At 39.9% G+C, this 22034-nt stretch overlaps 1 protein-coding gene across 1 annotated transcript in view; it reads right to left on the bottom strand.

Moving 5' to 3' along the window:
* The window catches only part of RAPGEFL1 (Rap guanine nucleotide exchange factor like 1), a 92782-nt gene that overhangs the window by 20074 nt on the left and 50674 nt on the right, over positions 1-22034 (bottom strand). Inside the window, exons 7-8 of the mRNA XM_089674386.1 lie at positions 15416-15513; positions 12841-12963 (exon numbers count right to left, since the gene is read on the bottom strand). Coding sequence (XP_089530512.1) covers positions 12841-12963; positions 15416-15513 — 221 coding nt within the window. The remainder of the gene's footprint in view (positions 1-12840; positions 12964-15415; positions 15514-22034) is intronic.

The raw sequence follows: 22034 nt of genomic DNA, 5'->3' as shown, positions 1-22034 counted from the left end.
CAACAGCTACAGACAGATGCAAAGAATTGGGAGTAATCTGAGACACAAAGAGGTACCTGAAGTACCAATGCCCAAATCTGAACCAAATGAGGAGAACCCTAGCAGGGCAGGAGAACTGCCATTACCAAGGAGAGATCAAAGAGGATCTATCTGGTGCTTCAGACTAAGACATACATTCCACTGTCCAAGGGAATGAAGGCTGAACTTTAAGTCAAAAGGATCAGACCTTAAGGTCTCCTTATGGTTGGGACTATCCTCCATCTCAGACGATGGTGGCCCCTGTTTAAGAGGATCCTTTTAGAAAACTATTATAGTTATTCTTGGAGAATATAACTTCAGCCCAACAGGTTACACACTGGAACTTTCATGTATAAGAATGCATAAAAATTTTATCATTTTGTAATGGTACCTTCCTATCTTTTGTACTGAAGTATTTCACTTTTGAATTGTGAAAACCTTAATAAAAATGACTGGAAAAATAAACACTGAGATGAGGTCAGCATGAGGCTGTAGAAAGGAAAATGTAGACTGGCATCAAGGAGTGGTCAACAGAAAAAGGACTGCATGAGAAAGCCCAAGCTCAATCCAAACTCTTCAACAGTAGAGAAAAAGGTTTTATGAAAAGAAAGAGCCCTCACAGCATGTTTTAACATATAGTCAAATAACCCTTGAGACTTCAGAAAACCCTCAAGGATACCCCCTCAAGTCCACACTGACTGAAGAGTGAGAAGGGTAAACAAGACACCCACACAAGTGTAGACAAGGATGAGGGAGTTCCACAACCCATACTTGGGTACAATGCACCACAAACATAAGGATGAATTGAGACCTATCTGCCTAACACCTGTAAACGTTCTTGGATCTGACATAGGAAACTCTCAAAATCTGTCTAACCTTGATCCAGAAATACATGGTTCCAAGAAGTATCAGGCTTGTCCCAATCCAGTCAAGAATCCTTATTGAGGAGTGAGGAGCAGAAATCTTAGTCACACTTTTTACCTGATTGAAACCACAGGTATGAGGATACCAGCAATTGAAGTTCTTCCACCAAGATATTGACAGGTAGCATCAGGAACTTTTTGCTTCAGAGAGACCATCCAAATGTCTCACCCCAAATCCAGGCTCCCAGATACAGAAAAGAATGCTGAACTGGACTGAAAGTCAATAGAAATGGGGGCCACATGGGGAGTGTATTCTTTTAGCACCCTACTGACCCCAAAAGGGGGGACATTTCCTGACAGATGAGCAAGGAACAATGCCCCACAGGGAGTAGGCTTTTGACCTCGCCCAAAGTTGAACCACAGCTACTAACACTGACCACCTGAGACACCTGAACCATGCAAAATTTGCAGGAACTAGGTCCCTCCAAAGTGTTTGTGCTGCCAGAGTCCAGAAAGCACACCAGAAACAGTTTGCTTTAAGAATGTATTTCTCTTATTGAAGCGTTCTTATCAACAGGGCAGGTGGGGGTTAAAATATATACGATTCAGCTGTTGAGCCCTGTAGATGAAAAGCTTTTTTTTTTTAATTTTAGCTTAGCCTTACAAATAAGTAAAAAAGTATGTAAAAAAAAGGGAGTGCAGTGCTCCACCTTGCCTGGAAATGTAAAGGTTAAGTGGAACTCCAGGCAAACTACCAAATACAGGGGTGAAATACCGTACATATATGTTAATGGTTTTACCTGCCACAGGATTTTTCATTTTTGTCAGTCTCTCTTTTGATACACACTGCTCATCTCACAGGTCACTGTGTTATTTCCAGTTTAACATTTCTGCGCCAGCTCCCTGCTTACTGAAAGAGGGTGAAGATGCCGATCCACTGACCAGTGAGAAGGCTAAGGAATTAAATGTTTCATCTGTCTGACTGTGCAGCTTAGGAAAGATATGTAAATCATAGGATTGACTGTACAGAACTACAAAGCTTATGGGAAGTAAAAACAACAAACGTATTTCAACTGTGCATTTAGCTGCTTGCCTGGAGTTTAGCTTTAAATAGTCACCTAAAATATTTATTATCTGACTAAATCCAAATTAATATTTTTTAAAATGTTATTTTTAGTACCAAACATTATAAAGACAATATTTTTTGTGGGAAATTAGCTATACTAAGCCGAACTGCACTAAACTAGCAATATGTGTTGAAGATCTTTGGTAACATAATATCAATCAGCGGCTCTGTTTGTCCATTCTTAATGGCTTATATGAGATTTATACAAGACTTTACATGTAATGAGACACCTTGGATGAACGCTGCTTTGGGCAGATTTATACCTGCAAATACCAAGTGATTGAAACTCCAGAAATTGGCTGAAACAAGTTAAAGGATAACTACACCTTTGGAACATGTCACATGTTCCCCCCATTTTTAGGGTGGAACATGTAACATGTTCCCATAGCTGCACCTCCTCCCTATGACAGATAGTATGGGGAGAAGTCTCCCCCCGTCCTAGCTGTCAAATGTGAAAACAGCGCGGCCGTGCAGGCCTCTGCCCACAGGCCGTGTCTTTCTTTCTCAGACTTCCGTGAATGAATGAACTGCAAGTCCTGACACCCTTAGCGGCTGTAGGCTTGTACTTTACAATGAAGTTTACAGCGCCGTGGTAGTTCATTGAAGCTTCCTGTCAGAATATCTGCTTGTTCGTACATTGCATACGGCAAGCAGATATTCTGACAGGTCTGCAGGAGACCTGCATGGCATCAGCGATCTAATGCAGGACATGGAGAAGGAGATACAAGGGAAGGGATACAGATACAGGTGTATCTCAGTTTACGAACGCCTCGGTTAACGTAATTTTCGGTTTGTGAATGAAAATCCATTGAAAATAATGCTTCGGTTTAATAATTTTTTACGAATGTTTTGCACAATACGAAGTGCAATTTTTAAATGCAATTGCCGGCTTTTTTTTTCTTCACTATAGCTCACAGGATTAGCTGTCACTTTTCTCGGAGTTACAGGAAACTTTGTTTCTTTTAAGAAACTAAAAGGAAATATTATTTCTTTTAACTTGGGGAAATAAACTAAAAGGAAACTTTCTTTCTTTTAGCTGGGGGGGGGAAGTCACAGCTGATTCTCTGAGCTATAGTGAAGAAAAAAAAAGGGGGTAATTAAATTTAAAAACCGGCACTGACCTATAGTGACAGCGACTTTTTAAAAACTTTTTTCTGACCTCTGGGACGGATTAATTGGTCTTCAATGCATTCCTATGGGAACCGCATTTCGGTTTACAAATTTTTTGCAATACGAAACGTCCCGGGGAACACATTAAATTTGTAAACCGAGGTACACCTGTATAGATAGATAATCACGAGAATGGGATAGAAACTAGGAATTTGGATATGGACTTGTGTGATTGGGGGTGGGGAGGGGATAAGTTGATGCAATAGGAATTTATGTACTAGTGAAGTACTTTTTATTCTTGTGTGCATTAGATACTTTTTTTGTATTGAAAAAAATTTAATAAAAGATATAATAATAATAATTAAAAAAAAAAAAATCAACGTTGGTTTTTGACTGCAGTGAAAATTCGAAGGAGCAGGATGGAAAACTTTCCTTGAACAAGCATTTCTAACAGTGAGTCCTCATGCAAACTAGGTGTTTTTACAGCTGCTGTTTTGGGCTTTTGATGTTTTTTGTTCTACAGCTAGTAAACCCCCCCGCATGTTATCCTGTGCGTCCATGTACACATAGACTGTAATCAACGTTTTTTTGGCAGGGGCATTTTTTGACTGGAAAAAAAACCCAGGACTAGTGGGTTTCTAGAAGAGTTTTTTTCACTATAGCTCACAGGATTAGCTGTCACTTTTCTCGGAGTTACAGGAAACTTTGTTTCTTTTAAGAAACTAAAAGGAAATATTTTTTTCTTTTAACTTGGGGAAATAAACTAAAAGGTACTTTCTTTCTTTTAGCTGGGGGGGAAGTCACAGCTGATTCTCTGAGCTATAGTGAAGAAAATAAAAAGCGGGTAATTAAATTTAAAAACCGGCACTGACCTATAGTGACAGCGACTTTTTAAAAACTTTTTTCTGACCTCTGGGACGGATTAATTGGTCTTCAATGCATTCCTATGGGAACCGCATTTCGGTTTACAAATTTGTTCGCAATACGAAACGTCCCGGGGAACACATTAAATTTGTAAACCGAGGTACACCTGTATAGATAGATAATCACAAGAATGGGATAGAAACTAGGAATTTGGATATGGACCTGTGTGATTGGGGGTGGGGAGGGGATAAGGTGAAGCAATAGGAATTTATGTATGAAGTACTTTTTATTCTTGTGTGCATTAGATCCTCTTTTTGTATTGAAAATAATTTAATAAAAGATATAATAATAATAATTTTAAAAAATCAACGTTGGTTTTTGACTGCAGTGAAAATTCGAAGGAGCAGGATGGAAAACTTTCCTTGAACAAGCATTTCTAACAGTGAGTCCTCATGTAAACTAGGTGTTTTTACAGCTGCTGTTTTTGGCTTTTGACGTTTTTTGTTCTACAGCTAGTAAACCCCCAGCATGTTATCCTGTGTGTCCATGTACACATAGACTGTAATCAACGTTTTTTTGGCAGAGGCATTTTTTGACTGGAAAAAAAACCCAGGACTAGTGGGTTTCTAAAGGAGTTTTTTAGCTGTAAAAACGTTCTAACAGTGAAAAATGCGGTAAAACGCGGCAAACCAGCGTTTTTGGACTTTTGTTGACCAAACAAAAAAACTCTAAAACACTCAAACGCGAAAAAACGTCGAAAAACACTAAAAAAGTTGAAAACTCACATTTTTAACGTGACTTTACGCAACCAATGTTATTAAAATGCCCCGTGTGCATGGAGCCTAAATGTGTTTTTTGTTAATTCGTTCCAAAATCAAATGTTAAAAGCAAACTTTTTTTGATGAGTATTTTCATATGAAAGTTCCTATGAACATTTGTTAAAAAATCTACTAGCATATGGCCATCCTAAGTTACTTTGTAAGCAGTAAGATGTGCTACAGCATATTCCTCCTTCCCTGCATAGATATCTAGCAGCATTTATTAGCTTGTATCCCTTCAAGTAGGACACATCATTCCCACCCAAAGCACCAAACTCTGTCCCTAATCTGGCCCTATTTGAAGAGATCACTCCCACTTTTGACATGCCTCACCCTTTTAGGACCCAAACAACTGAGCCAATCCCCATAAAGCTGGGACTCCTGCGTGCTATGAAAGCACAGAGGGCCACTTATCTTGAAACACATGGGTGTGACTCACCTTGCCTTTCAATTCACTGATTACCCAGTAGCTGCTACACAATGATGCCAGTGACAAAATCTCTGGTTAGTCACTCTAGTCACTGTTCATTAGCTATTGTGCTAGAAAATCTATAGATCCCCCATATTGTGCTCTGTCTGACACATCCCTACTATAAATAGGCCAGTAACATGTTACTTTCAGTGGGGGTAAAAGGCTGTTCCTGAGGCAATCAGAGACTTGACTTATTACCAGACTATATTTACCACAAGCTGTTTCTTTCCTCTCTTCTCACACCAGGTTATTAGCTCTCCTTATTTCTCACACATGCTGTTACCTGATTTCCCACCTGTCCAGGAGCCTGTCCTGTGCGCAAACCAAGCTAGCCCCAACCCTACATGCTCCTGTCTCAGAATTTTACCAATGTTACCAAACCCAGGATTCACTATAACCGGTCTCCTTCAGTACACACAACATGGAAATGCAATTATTTTAGTAGATGTAAACTGCTAAATACCTTTTCTCATCAGCAGTTAGAGCAGTCTTGTGACTTCTATCAGTGTCCAGCTGAGCACTGGTTAAAGCTTGCAGGAGGCGTTTTCTTTCTGTTCTAGGAGGATGTAGAACCTCTGAGCACTGTCTGGACAGTGCTGATTGGCCCTGTGCTGATCACATGCACTCTCCCAAGAAAAAAAAAAACTTTTCTAGCAATACATACTAAACAGAGCATGTGCAGAACGCCTACAGTTCAGTCTGTCTTATCAGGAGATAAGACGTGGACATTTGAACAAGAGGAGGAGCAGAGAAGACAGGATTAAGTGGCTTTTTTGCACAATGTAGAAGATTAAGCCCTTAGGTTCCACGGAGAGTATTACAAGCATGCTTTACTGCATATACAGACTGATTTTGCTGTTGTGGGTTTAGTAACACTTTAACTATTTTAGCAACTAAAGCTCTCCACCATGGTTTTCTGATGCTCACTGAATCAACTCTATGTTTTAAATTAAAGTGGTAATTATAAAATTTAAGTTATTGCAACTTGCTAATCTTTAAAGTGGAACTAAACCCTCCTATCCTTGTCAGCCAAGGAAGCTGCCATCTTAGCCTCTCTTTGATCTGCAACTGCCATGGTGCTGCACTTGTGATCAGTTTTGACACCAGCCATTTGATAGTTTGACAGTTTGGTAAACATCACAGTTAGCATTCTCGGCATGCCTGGAATGTAATTGTTTTTTAAAACTGTTAAATCAATGGATTTAGCTCCGCTTTAACCACTTGCTGACTGCCCACAATACTTTTAGTGTGGGTGGCATGTACAGGCAAAGCAACGTACCCATACATCATTTATCCTGTACAGACACAGGGGGGGGCATTGTGCACTCGCTCTGGTGTGCCCCCCCCCCAGTGGATATAGCGGAATGTGGGTCCCGGTACTCGGAACCTGTTGATCATGTGGTCACTATGCAATCACATGATCACAATGTCAACAAAGCTGTTATGAATTAATGTAATTCATAACAGCTTTGCTTCCCTTGCTAGTGAGCTGTGATTGGCCCACAGCTATCACATGGTACCTGGGCCAATCACAGCATGTGATTAGCTGTAATCACAGATCACTAGTATTCTGAGCTGTCATGAACTTAACCCATTCATGACAGTTTAAAGCATTGCTGGTGCAATGATCTTCATTGCACCAGCAATCAAAGTGTAAAAAAAAAAATCCCTGATCACCCCACAGAGTAGTACAATATTACTATGGTAACACTGAACTACTTTCATGAAAGTATTTAAAAAAAAGAAAATAGCAAAAAAAATTAAAATGAATGTTAAAAAAAAATATAACAATGAATACAATTTTTTTTAAAAGTATTTTTTATAGTTTTTTTTCTTTTTTACATGCTGTCACCAGTCAGTGTCCCTGATAAGCACCACACCAGTCATATCATGATGCTGTACTGCGCTGGTGACGGTATGTAAAAAAAATACATTGTGGAAAAAAATGTATTTAATTTCTTAATTTTCAAAAAAAATTGTGACAAAAAAATTACAACTTTAAAAAACTCGCCATGCCTCTTACTAAATGTCTACCTTCCAAAAAGCAGTAATTGTACTATGCTGACATTTTAAGGGCTGTCAGTACTTAAACTGATCAATTTTCAAATATGTATCCCATAGTTTGCGAGCATTATAAGCTTCTGACAGACTAAATAATATACACTTATTGGGATTTTTCTGTTACCAAAAATATGTAGCAGAATACATTTTGGCCTCAATTTATGAAGAAATTAGATTTTTTTTATTTGATATGTTATATACCAGAAATTAAAAAATATTGTTTTTTTCTTCATTTGGGTCTTTTTTCATTTAAAAAAAAAACCCAGTGGTGATAATATACCACCAAAAGAAAGCTATATTTGTGTGAAAAAATATAAATACAGCGTTGCATAACCGCGCAATTGTCAGTTAAAGTAGTGCAGTGCCGCATAGCAAAAAATGGCCTGGTCATGAAAGGTGTAAAACTTTCTGGAGCTGAAGTGGTTAAAGCGGAACTAAACCCATTGAATTAACTGTTTCCCAGAACAGTTATATTCCAGGTATGCTGTTAATGATAACTGTCACATTTGCCAAATGGCTGGAGTCATAACTGATCACATGTGCAGCACCATGGCAACTGCATCAAACAGAAGCTAAGATGTCTGCTTCTTTGGCTGTAAAGGATAGGAAGGTTTAATTTCACTTTAAGTCTCCATGCACACTGGGCGTTTTGATAACGCTGCCAAAAAGCATTGATTACAGACTATGTGTGCATGAAAACATAGGAAAACATGCTGGGGGGGTTTACTGGCTGTAGAAAAAAACATCAAAAGCCAAAAACAGCTGCTGTAAAAATGTCCAGTGTGCATGAGGAAGAAATGTAATGGCTGTTTTTGTATGCTTTATTCCTTTATTTTCAGCTGGTGATCTGGCCACTAACACACATCCGGTCTTAGAGTGTCTCCATTTTCTGGCGAAGCAATGGAGACACCCTTGGAAAGCAGCAGTCAATCTGGGTACAGGGTAGTGTTAGATGATTTGTACATTTAGATGGACTTGACTTACTTAAACTCGAACTCCTGCTAACACTTTCTAAGCAACTATATCAATAGTTTCTTTTCTCCGTTCGGGATAAAGGTTTTATATAACTGAATAAAAGCAGACCATTGAAAAGCTGATTGCTGGATTAGGATTCCTGGCCAGCAGTATCTGCATCAGCAATCAAAATATTTTAACTGCTGATGCAGATACCGCTGGCCAGCAATCCTAATCCATCAGCTTTCCTGCATAGATTCAAACAGGAAAGCCTTTACTTTAAGTCAAGGAAAAATTCTCATTTTTAACTGGAGCCCTGATGAAGTGCAAGTTATTTTGACCCCCGAAACGCATTGACTATATTAACACAATATCAATAAATTAATTTGGACTCTTTTGGTCTGGAGCTCCTGCCACATGTGCATGTTTTTTTCTGATAACCCGCTGGAGCGTAGCCTTGTTTGTTGCGAGCAGCCTAACCTGAGCCAGTGGGCACTTCAAACTGTTTTGTCCTCCCTTGTTTAAACTTATATAAACGTCCCAGCGCCTCTTGGATGCCCTATCATTGTAAACACCCTGCCAGTATTAAATATCTTGACTCAACCCTGGAGAGGTGAGCGGATAAAGTTGTGATCTATACCGCTTATCAAGGGAAGCCTTGTATTCATTCATAAAAACACATAAATAAAGTGCAGCGCTAAAATAAAACGTAAAAAACAAATGCATAAAAATATGTCACAATAAGTAAATATTGTTTAAAAAAGTGCCAACAAAGGTGACTTGCAGTATAAATGCACACTAACCAGATGTGCACATTAAATGTGCAGTGTAGTAATCATTAGGCTCGTGGAGTGATCATCGGAATGGAAAAGATAAAGATGTTCCCCTGATCAAAAAAAGTTCCTCAGATGGTGCAGAGCTGAGCAGGAGAAATTCCACTTGGTGATAGGAAGGAACGGGCGTTGCTCCACCAAAAGAGCACAACTCCTCCACTGGGCAAAACGATGTCTGGGAAAGAAATGCGTCCTATCAGATGTAGTGGCCGCCGGAGCTTGATTTGTTCTTTCTCTGAGGATGTGCTTGGCACGTAACACGTAAGGAGGAGCCTACATACGCCGTGACGTCATGCCGTCGGAGCATCGTGGAGCTCCGGCGGCCACTACATCTGATAGGACGCATTTTTTTTTTTTAGCGCTGCACTTTATTTATACGTTTATGTGAGGATTCTTTGGTTATCCTATGTGCCTAGCTGCTTTAACTCTAAAAGCCCTCACTTATTTCTTTACTTATAAAAACACATGGCTTCCTGTGAATGGATGAGCACCTCTCAATCTGGCTCAACCTTGTTCCGGGACCGAGACGGAAAGTCCCCATCCCACTGCCCAAAAACAGTGTTGTATAACATATGTAGCTGATGCATTTCTACAATGCTGACAGCTGCTGAACCAACTTGGGCCTAACAAACTATTCAAAGTCATATTATTTCCTTCTTCAATCTCTCCACCAAGTTTTGGCCTGCTTGGATCTTAGAAAATTCCCCACTGAGGTTAGCTGGGCTGACACTTAAACCTAAATAGGAAGGAAGAGCAGTATAAGAAGTTCACCGGAAGAATTTCAGGACAGAAAATTTGGCAGGTCTATTTCCATAGAAGCACCCAAACTGTAACCCACAGCTTACTTCTGGATTGCTCCAATCCAGCTGATAGTGTCTGAAACCCAGCCCATGGACTTCAAAGCAACAGTTTTACCCAAATCTAAATGTAACATCTGCCTTGTATGAGGGAGGTTACATGTTACAGACACTTCTGAACCTCAAAAGGGAGAGGCAAGACTGCCCAACTGAAGAAGGAAAAACCACCAAGTTACATAGACAGAGAATGACATGCTACAGACATGTGGAGCTGCCATCTTGGAAGAAACAGAATCATGTTGCTTGGAATAGTGGAACAGTGAGCATATAGATTTCTGGCACTATGGGCAGTAAACCATGACCTGTGCCTTTGCCTCATGGTTACAGCCTGATCTATGACCCAATTTATTTAAGCTCACCTACCTGTTACTTGATCCAAATGTTGGACAACCTAAAATTACCAAGCCTATGGCCAGGTTGTATTGAAGATATTGAATCCAAACTGCAGGGCTGAACAAAACTAAATCTGCATCTGAAAAAACACATTTAAGTCTCCGATAGGACAAAGATTTTATCGTGTAATCTTGATTCTTGGAAGTGCTTGCGAGTGCGCAGCTGAATCTACTTATCACTTCACAGGCCTTGATCATGTGATCACTGGGACTGACTTAAAACAAACAATCTTTGTAAAACGAGTTTCCTTCAATATCTAGTACTGTTCTCCATTCTGAAGAATTAGTCTTGTAAGTGAAAAAGTGATACCTGCTAATTCAGGGTTTACCACAAATAAGAAGTGGAGCTTGCTCTGTTTTTTTCATACTATATGTATTTTTTTTATATTTTTTATATGTTTTCTTAACCTCCAACAAAGTTAGTACTAGAATAAGTCCACATCTGTCCTGACAGACTGAAAATTGGAGAAAATCTTTAAATGGCAGACAGCAAATAACATGCGGACAGGAAGAATATAACAGACAGGGATATTTGTGGAGTGAATAAACGATTACTCCACCATTTAAGCCAAGCCTGGCAGTACTAGGGTCGTTGGTTCGAATCCCAGCCACGGCACCACCTGCCTGGAGTTTGCATGTTCTCCCTGTGCCTGCGTGGGTTTCCTCCGGATACTCTGGTTTCCTCCCACACTCCAAAGTCATGCTGGTAGGTTAATTGGATCCTGTCTAAATTGGCCCTAGTATGTGTATGTATGAATGTGAGTTAGGGACCTTAGATTGTATGCCCCTTGAGGGTTAAGGACTGATGTTAATGTACAATATATATATGTAATAGCGCTGCGTAAATTGACGGTGCTATATAAGCACCTGAAATAAATAAATAAATACGTGAAAAAGCCCTGCGTAAATTCCGTGTCCAGCTGGTCATACACAGGACTTAGGCTCACCATACATTACGATCTGACCCTACAATCTTTGTACAATCAACTTTGGATTTACTAAAACAATGTAATATAAGGACCTATCTAAACTAAACAATTAATTTGTATCCATTCAGTCAAGCCTTTGCACTATATAGTTGTTGGTAGATCTAAAGCAGATTGTACTATCAGATTGTAATGTGTGCATTGAGCCTAAGGACACTCTACCCAACCCATCTGACAATGTTGTGGCCTGGCAACCAGTGCTGCATCATAGGAGAAGGGGGAGAGTAACATATCTCCCCATACCCTCAAGGACCAGATATTAGCTCCAATTGGTGAAAAAACACCAGGGAGCTAAGAAAACATGAGGTTGCTGGAGTGCTGGCAATTAATCCTTTTACTAAGCCCTGACCTAAGCAATAACAGGACAAGGAGTTGCAGTGGAAAGACATTCCCTTTAAGGAAGGCTTGAAGCTATGAAAAAAATGAATTAAGCACAGAGCATACATGACAGGGTAGAAGAGGAACCAAGCAGCATTGGGTTAAATGTTTTAAATGTGGGAGGAAAGTAATAATACTTACTGGATTGGCTGAGGAGATGGGTGATGGGGAGGACAGTAGGAGGACAGTTTGCAGGGAGGAGTGTGACAGAAACAGTCGGAGAGTTGAAACTGTTGGATGAACGTCCTTACCTCCCACCCATATGTTATTTTGGTTAGCGAGTGGTAGGATGTATTTTACCGTGGATGTTTATGGTGCTTTGGGGTCTTTGAAAGGGTTCACATCTGGTGTTTTGGGAAAAAGGTGGGGTCCCAACTTTTGTTATAGTGTCCTCTAGTTGGTGCTGTCCAATAATAGTGATCAAGTAGTAGTAGACCTGTAAGGTGTCTGAGGTCAGCTGGGAGTGGCCCATAGGCAGTGCTAAATGGTGCATTAGACACAAAGTTATTAGTTAAATGGTATCTTCAAGAACTTGCAACCTAATTTGATCTATAATGTTATGTTTTTGTTATTTATTGGTATGTTGTTTATAATAAAAGGCCTTATGGCCATTTACCTCCACTTTGAGTAAAGTGTTTTATTTGGGGTTAGTGGGACGTGGAGTTTGGGGATGTAGGCTGGTGGTTATTTGTAATTGGGGACCTCTGATCTACCCTGGTCATGAGTTTATATATGGCCAACCCATTCCCACATCACATATGACCCTAGACAGTAAATTTTGGAAGGCAGGATTCAGATCTAGACTGATTCTTGATTCCTCCTTTGTAGCTCTCAATCCATTTTGCAGTCTGCACGTGAACTGCAGACAGCTTAATGTAAACAAATCAAATTTCGGACCTAGGCTTGTGATCAGAACTTTCAGAGCACAGGGAAAGAAATTTCAGGGCTTAGAGTTTATATTTGCAAAGCTGCTTGGTTCTGCATGCTTTCAAGTACAGTTCCAACCAGCAGGTGTATACTGGCTTACAAACAATGATGCAAATAAAACCGCCTGCCAGCATCAATCAATCAGTGCTAAACGGTGCCTAGTTCTGTCTGACTGGCTCACCTCATGCACGCAGCTGAAAAGTTCCCAATGAAAAGCACTCAGGTGATTGGCTAGATCTTCTGCCTCTATTCGATGAATATGAGAATCCTCAGGAGGCAATTGAACTTCTTCTGGCAAGGGAACCTAAGGTAGAATGATGTGCTTGTATTTATATCCTGCCAATATAAGGGGGTTCTACAAAGACATTCACTAGAATATGCAACATGTTTGCAGATATCTTTTCAACAGCATCAAAGACATAATCCCACTCCTTCACACCAGTTTTTGGAGATGATCAAAGAAGTGAATGGTAAATATTCTTGTGATGGCCACTGACAGTCTGCAGGCATACCATCAATGGCACACTGCAGCTACACAACTGCACCTGTGCAACTGCAATCTGTATCAATGATTTTACGTCCTATGCTCAGTCTGTACATAGAGCTTTGAATTCTCTCCAAGCTGAGATTACCTTGCCAGCGCTAAGTTTTTACTGCCCACTGAAGCTCTAGCACTTGACAGATGAATCACAAGGGGTAGACAGGGGGTAGGGCAGGAGTTATGGCTTAGCATCAAATGAAGGTAGGTTTTCATCCTGACTTGGAGAGAAGTTTCTCTGTGTACAGTCTTGGCCTGGAAAATTAACATGCTCTGTTTGGACTCAGAAATAATTTGAAGACTCACATATACTGTACTTAAAGAGGGATTCCCCCCAACCATATCCCCCCTTACCTGGTTTACTGGGTTATCATCAATTAATATACTCACAATATTCTGCTGTGATCCACCATTCCCTGCTGAACCAACTTTCTGACATCATCGGGAGCCGGCTGTCCTCTGATTATGCGTTACAGGTCCACCCTCCTCCAGCGCTGTGGCCATCCACCTCCAGTCCTGTGTACTGTGAACTCTGAAGCTTCTGGGATATGTGACTTGCATATCACAGGAGACACCAAGAGCAAGGACACATCATTTGTCTAGGCGAGAATGAAGATAGGGCATGCATAGGCATCAGTGCCACTTTCTTCCTCAATACGCTGTAAAGCTATGACTCCCAGCACTCACATTCTCTACTCAGTCATCCAAGCTGAGTGACCCTGTACGTCATTCAACCCGGAAACTTGAGGACATCTTGGACGAAGAAGAGGTACTGGGGAGAATAGCTCTAGATTAAAAACAAGTACTGCAGCAAAAAAAAAAAAAAATTTAGTCTATAGTGAAACTTTAACCTCCCTGGCGGTATTCCCGAGTGTAGCTCGGGGTAAAGTTTCAGTACCACAAGCGGTAACCCCGAGCTGCACTTGGGAATACCATGTGGCGCTACTCTGCGATCCCTCAATCACTTACCTTGTCCTGCGCTCCTGCGATGTCCCTCCTGCAGTGTCCCCGGCAATGTAATCCGGCGGATGCCGGTATCTGTCATCTGGGTTCCGTCCCTTGCGAGCGTTGGGACGTACGGGGGACGGAACGGCAGGAAATTTGAAAATGACAAAAAGTGACATTCACTAAAATCACCAAAATCACATAGTAAAACATTACTGTATCAAACCATTTCACATACATTTTGTCCCGAGTGCTTTGTCCTGTGCCCTGCCTGCATTTTTACTGTTCTTTCTGCCTGGAAACTGAGACATGTCCATGGCGTCCAAAAAGCGTCCCTTTAGGTCAAAAGCGGTTTTAGACCGGCTAGAGAACAGAGATAGTAAATCAGAACCACTTGCAGAATTGAGTGATAATGATTTGTGGGGAAATTCGTCATCAGACACTGAAAACGATTTTGCGACTATGCTTAGTGATGTGCGAACTTGGCGCTATATTTCAAATTTCAGTGTTTTTAGTTTGATTATATTATTGAATTAAATTTATTATTATTTTATTATTATTTTTTATGATTATTTATTAAATTATAATTTATGATTTCGTGTTTCAAGTTTTAGCCTACCCCGAATGTTTACTAGACTCTTGTTCGGACAGATTTCAGTGAGTTATTCCTAAAAATTACAGGCCTACAATAAAAAAAATAGATATTTCCATGCAAAACAATGTACCGCTTTCAGCACAGAAATATGGACATAATCAGACCGCTAGGGAGGTTAAAGGTGTTTGCACTAAAACTCCACTGCTTCATGTAATGCCTCCTCTTACCAGGCTACTTTGTTCCCCCTTACTGCTAATAAGCCATTTGAGAGCTAAGGCCGCTGGCTCTAGCTCATTGGTTGGATACTTGCCCTGCCAAATTATAGGACCCAGCATGATTATTATGCCACCTCCCCTCTCGTGGGGACTCGTCCGGGCAACACTAGTCTTCCTACTGTTGAACCTTATATAATTGGTGGCTTATGCTTTATTTTGTATTTTCATCTAACTGTATCTTGAATAGCGTATACACATGCTGGATTTTATTAGTGTCTTTATTGTCCAAACAACTGTTTTTGAATACATTATGTATATGCTAAGCTCCAATAAAACTTTTGTGGAACAAAAACACCAGGTCAGCTTTTAGGCCGAGATCATTTAAAGCTATTTTCTGAGATTTTCTGAATTCAGATAAAAACATAAATAAAATAAGTATATCAGAAAAAATACAGTTTCTTACCAAAGAGCATAGCTCGTCCCGATTACACGCAAACAAATGACTGTTAATGCCCAAAGTGGTAAAGATACAACCGTCATCCGGCTTCAGGAGAACCTTATCTAAAGAGAGATAGTAAAAGACTAAGCATAGAAAATATTACAAACCCCATATTGCAACTCAAAGCTGCTACCGAAAAATTACAAGTTTTTAAGGGTTAAGCCTACCCAAAGCTAAATTTCATATATAGGTGGACACTCTACACTGATATCTTTTTTGAACTTATTGAAGCAAGATCTCTGCCACATGCTGCAGCCATCTGGCCACTATATTTTTCATTTCTGACTCTATAATGGCTGTGGTGGGGGCAGAATGTGTAGAGATTACTCTAAAATGTGAGGAAGCTGCTCCTGGCCACCACTAAAAGACTCTGAGGCAGATTGGTTTGGTACTGGGTTGAATTAATAACCTGTTTTTCAATGGAGCCCTCTCTACACACTGTTCTTTTCAACTCAGGTACCCAATTCCACTGTATAAATATCAAATTTGTACCGAAACTGATAAAATACACAAAAATGTCTGAAGGTTTTCTAAAACCATGTGAGCTACAGATGGGAGTGTAGAGCGTTATGTTATTTCCTGCTCTGTAATCCCATAGAAGAATACTGGAAACAGTTGCTGATAAGCCTTTGTTAACCTGAAATGACCTCCAACACAGAACAACATTCAGAGTTGTGTAGAGTAGAAACGCTGGATACCAGATTAACTCTCACTATGCAATGTGGGATGTATAAGGTGAAGTGTAGTGACTCATGAAGAACATTCCAAAAGATGCCTAACTCAGTGACTGTAAAAAATGGACTGCAACAGCAGACATGAAGGATCCAAATCTTTTATTGTGTTTTTGCCAAAGTGAAATCCCACACGTTTCGGGAGCTCCAAGGGTACCTCTTCGTCAGAGTTCTGAACAACAGAAAGAACTAATGTAATGTAAAATGAACTCAATGATAGTGTCATTCTCAAAGTTAATTGACGTAAGGGTTAGAGGAAGCATTAGCAGCAACTGTACGGAGAGATTCCATTGCTGATTTTGTCCCATAAGGTGGCCTTTTTTTCACCTTAGTATGAAGGGCAGTGACTTGTTTCTCTTCCTTCCAGCACTGTCATAGAAGTGAGCGAACCAAGTGAACTCGAGAGGGTATCCTCTCCTCATTGCTGGTGACTGAGCAGAGCAAAGGGGGGTGAACACTTTGCTGCTACAAAAGAGGGGAGTTAAGTGAAACTGCTCCTTTGCCCTAAACTATGTACCTGTGAGCTAATTATTAAATTGTATACTTATTGAAAGTTTTGGTTGTAAATGAAGTGCAGAGAGCCTTAAATATTTTCCCATGGTGTTTGAACCCACATGACAGGTGCACTTTTTAAAACAGAAAATGTTTCCTCACTAGGCAGCTCTGTCAATTCAGCACTTGCACCCCTGCTCCATGCCTTCACTGTCAGAGCTCCTCATTGTTCTAGAATGATGGGAGTGCTGACACACCGCTTGGAGACCAACAGAGAGGAGGCCAAGCCATCAGCATGCTAACAAGATTGATTAGCTTCTCTGGCTCCTAACAAGATTCTCTGGGGACCCTTTCTGACTTACCAGTTATGTGAATTTAGCTCCCTGCTAATAAGCTTTCTTTAATCATGACTGTAAATTTTAACATAGGCTACTGCAAAATCTCATCCTATTCCTCCACATTTAAAGTGCCACTAAAGTTACAAATACTGGCTAGTTTATGTAAACGAAGTGATCACATTGTTAACCAAAGAATGTGTAAAAATATTATTGGATCAGCAGAGAGGATATTATTTAAAAGCCAAATTGGTGTACAACTGATATTTCAATTTTGAGTGGGCACCAATGGATTGAATCATCTTCTCTTTGTATTTATTACGGACTCCAGTGAAGCGGATTCCCTGTTCTGGTTTCCTTCTTCTCTCCATTTTACAAACCATATAGAAGGTGCCCTCTCTCGCAATTTAATTCCCCAATGATCTCTTTATGGAAAAGCCATCACATGAAAGTGCCCACATTAAGCTTGTAGTGGCTGCTACAGTTGGCAGAGCTGGGAATTCTGGTGGTGATGTCGACGTTGGAATGTTTGAGATATATATATAGATATACAGTGTATATATATATATATATATATATATATATATAAAATTGTTAAATATGCTAAGAGATTTGGTTGCTATGGATAACTTATCCCAATTGCTCTTTCCATCACTTTGCTGAAGAAATCTTTGAATTTCATTTCCTGATTCAAAAGCTTAGTTGCAGATTAAAAAAATCTCCTCTTTTAACTAGCTAATAGCAAAGATACTCTCAGATGCATTAAGCCAGATACATCAAGCTGTAATAGCAGGTAAAGGCATGTTAAAGTGGCTTTTCTAGAAATATGATCATATGTATGATACAAATATTGCTTGAGAGACCACTTTGGAATGCCATGAAGTGCACCTGTGGGGAGTGGGGAATATTTAAAGGAATACCTCTTGTAAATGGCAGGCACCTACAGGAGATGGGACCAGTACCAGTAACTTAAAAGCTTATACAGTAATTGTATTTCAAAACATGACAGTTTTGGGGGTCCCAGCTTTCTACAGGGTGTAGAGAGGGTGTGCCAGCTATTTATATTATTATAATGCTATTGTTATACAGGATTAATACAGCGCAACAATTTACACATCACTTTACAGCATAAACAGAGGGGGTACAGTTTAGTCATAGATGGATCGAAATCAGGGGGCGGACTGACCATTCGAGCATGAAATGCCCCATGAAATGCCCCTGGTACCTTTTTATAGGCTTCTTTTGAGTGTGGGCAAGGACATAGGGGCCCCATGATCCCCTTTTGCCAGGGGGCCCCATGAGTTGTCAGTCCGCCCCTGATCGAAATTCAACCAGTTCATTAGGGATCGGCTGAGTTTCGCTCAGTGTGTGGTCGTCTCTGTTCAACAGAAGCTAATGGTGGCTACTACTTTCCAATAATTCCCTAATCTATTAAAAGGGACCCTGCTGCTACACCATTTATTTCAACAACAAACTTCCTATAAAATTTTATGGGCATTAGTCATACCTCTCAACTTTATGAGATGGGAAAAAGGGACACGATGTAGCCACACCTCTACCATGTCCCCAATTACATGGCCCATGAAGAATTAATATTCAAAACAATGATTGGAATTTACCACTATTGTCTTTTTACTGGTTTTTCATATTGCCAAATGCAATAATATAAGGGTTGGGTGAATGTTTATTGGAGTATAATACTTTTGATAATAGTACATTGTTAATAGATTTCTACATACCAGGCCAAAAAATTGGGACAGCTAAGAGGAAAAGAGGAACAGAGGGACTTGGTCCCATAAGAAGGACAATGCCTCCAAATGAGGGACTGTAGAGAGCTATGATATTAGTGGTGTTTGATTGTGGTTGAGGTTAGCACTTATTTGCATCAGTTAGGTTTTTGGTTCAAATCTCAGCCAGGAGTTTGCACTTTCGCCTGGGTTTCCTTTGGGTACTCTGGGTTTCTTCTACACTCCAAATTCATGCTATTATGTTGATTGGCTCCTGTCTAAATTGGCATGAGTGTAAACAAATTGGCTGTGCCCATGTGTTATCACATTCTGCATACTAGGCCCAAGCACGAGTAATAGGAGAGGGTTGAGGAAAGACCTAGTGACATACCTCTTAGAAAATTTGCCAAGAAAATTATATAGAAAAAAGCTTCCAAGCGTATATATCAGACATGGTGCCAAGAGAGCTGGCTCATAGTATTGTAGAGCAACAGATATAACTGAACAGATGTACAGTATACATACATACACTACATGTAAAGCTTTACTTTTGTAGATATCCAAAAGTCCTGAGACTGCTGCTGGGTGCCACCATCTTGAATATCATGTCAGCAGCCCCAGCAGACATATCCCCCTTCGCTCATTTCCCTGGCAGCTACATAAAGGGTAATGTAAGGCATGCTGGTATTGTGTATTCAACCAGATAATATGCCCTTCCTGTTACAAATAATTATCAGTAAACAGGATAATATTCTGTTTCTCAGATATCTCTGAGGTCTCTTTATTGGAATTTCCAGCTATCGTCAAAGACAGGTTAATTTACTAGGGGCAAATAGATTTGTTCCCTTAAGCCTAGTACACACGATCAGGAAATCATACGAAAAATGCTGCTTTCGAAGCAATCGCATCATATTCTTATCATGAGTACACAGCTTTTGTCCATAATTATTTGAAGGGACAAGCACGAAAACAGTTTTCATCTGAAAATACATTACATCACTTCCGAATTTTCTTTCTGTCGTACAAGAATTTTCATAACTTTAGTAACCTCGTCACTTTCGATAGTAGACTAGCATGGGAAAAAAACAAAAAAAACAGACGATCATTCGTCCAATATTCTCATTGTGTGTATGGGGCTTTAGCTTAGTAAATGCAGTGAAAATTAACTTTGTAAATATCCATTTATATGCAGGGAGAACAAAAAAAAACGTATTATTTTCGCTTTAACACAACTGGAAGATGGAAGTCAGTGGAGCATCACATTAATCACTAAGCTAAGGGAAAATCCCCATGAAAAGTAAAAATTCCCTAGGAAAGTGGGCAGCTTATTTACCTTTAACTTTAGAGTCTCACTCTTTTTGCTTTCAACCCCAAAGTCTCCCTCTTTCTACTTCGTTCTTCATAAAGTAAGATTGAAAAGAGAAAGTCAACCCCTTGCAATTACCTTGGTTGGTGGACCTTGGAGACCTGGCCACCTGAGCCTTTGACAAATAGGATTAGCAAGATCCTACCTAAAGCTGAAATGTTGGTTTTGGTTGAAGTGAATCTTTATGAAGGTACAAATGCTGTCACTCTTCAAATAGACAGAGACAAGCTCTGCCAGTCCCTTTTCATCTCATTGACACACTGACATTCACAAGCACTGACAGAATGCCTCTCAGATACAGAGGCACTATGAGCACTGCCTCCCTATCCAGAGCCAAACACACACATAGATCTACAGATCCAGGCTGTACGGCTTTCCACACATGTACGCTCACGCTATGGCAGCCTAGCCCCCCTCCCATCACTCCACACACATTCGATCACGTGCTCAAGCTGTGACACATTCTCACTAGTACTGACAGACCTGCTCCAGAAATAGTCACCCACCCCCAATCCTATTCCTGCGATCTTTTCTAAGTCTCTTTAGGAAGGCATTTAACATTTAATGGGCCAGAATTGTGAGCAGTAGAGGGAACAAAGATCAGTTTTCTTCTAAGAGCAGGCAATTAATTTTCTTCTTTTTATTTGCAAGCCTTCACAGAGCAACAAAGGATTTGACTATGGGCAGCGGCTCTTCAAATCAACCCATTCATTTTTATTTCGGGTCAGTTGTCATATTTGTTAAAATATATTTAACTGCATTTACACTATTTAGGCAGGGGAAATAAAAAGGACATACAGGCAATGAAGTCTTCCAACCAGGTTTCCCAGTTTTGTAGATTGAGTCATATCCAGGCTCCACTGAGATGCGTGCGTCAGCATTTGTTTTCAAGTAGAACATCTAGCTCGTGTTTTCCATAGTGGTATCCTCAATGTCACATATGGTAACGATGCCGTACCACACATACCAGACATAGTATGAACTGCAGGCTTTCCATCATACATTTTTAATAACCATAAAAAATGGAGGCATTGAAGGTAATAGGTATCGCTTGAAGTATAAGGTATTGCCCAATAACCAAAAGAGCCTACAAAAAAACAATGTGAACAAGAATTTCACAAGAAAAAGCAGTTACATAAAGGACAATGTGATACTCAAGTTTTTATTTTGAGTAAAGACTACAGATAGCCATCACCTCAATACATGACAGTACAAAAAAAAACATAAAACCAAAAAATAAAAATAAAAAGAGACATCATGGCTAGGCCATACAATATAATATGCTGTAGAGAACAGAGACTCATACAGCAACACACATCGTGGTGCACCACCGTGGTGGGGATACATGTATCATACAAAAATGTAATATCAATGCAGAAGTTTTTTGTACTGTCATATATTGAGATGATGGCTATCTGCAGACTTTACTCAATGTTTCACATTGCTACTTTGCTAATAAAAGCAAATTTTTTTGTTTCAAGTTGAGTATTGCATTTTCCTTTATGTAACCGCTTTTTCTTGTGAAATTCTTGTTCACATTGGTTTGTTGTTTCCATCATACATTGCATAAGCCAGTTCATTAAAGATGATCACTATGCTGATACTGCATACAACGTAGCAATCAATCATTAAAGGCCTTAATGACCATGTTTGCAGGAGCATTAATGGCCATGTGTGCAAAAAGAATTTATTTGAAATTTATGTCATAGTTGCCATTATTGTGTCTGAGAATTTAGGACACTTTACTGCTGCAGTCACATTCCACAGGCTGTCCCACAGAATACGGGACAATGTACAATGTGGTAGCAGGTGCCAAGTGCTGGTACTTTTAGGTGGAATGATCTCCAGCCCAACGGTAACAGAGTTCCACTCAAACGAGAGAGGTTGAGCTGCCATGCAAAAGCATATAATCAGGAAAGTAACCACTAAACG

The sequence above is a fragment of the Staurois parvus genome, unplaced genomic scaffold, assembly GCF_062004578.1.
Source record: "Staurois parvus isolate SC_StPar_1 unplaced genomic scaffold, SC_StPar_1.0 ptg000151l, whole genome shotgun sequence".
NCBI classification, from domain to species: Eukaryota; Metazoa; Chordata; class Amphibia; order Anura; family Ranidae; genus Staurois; species Staurois parvus.
The sequence above is the reverse complement of the archived record's forward strand: the minus strand, read 5'-3'. Positions and strand labels throughout refer to the sequence as shown.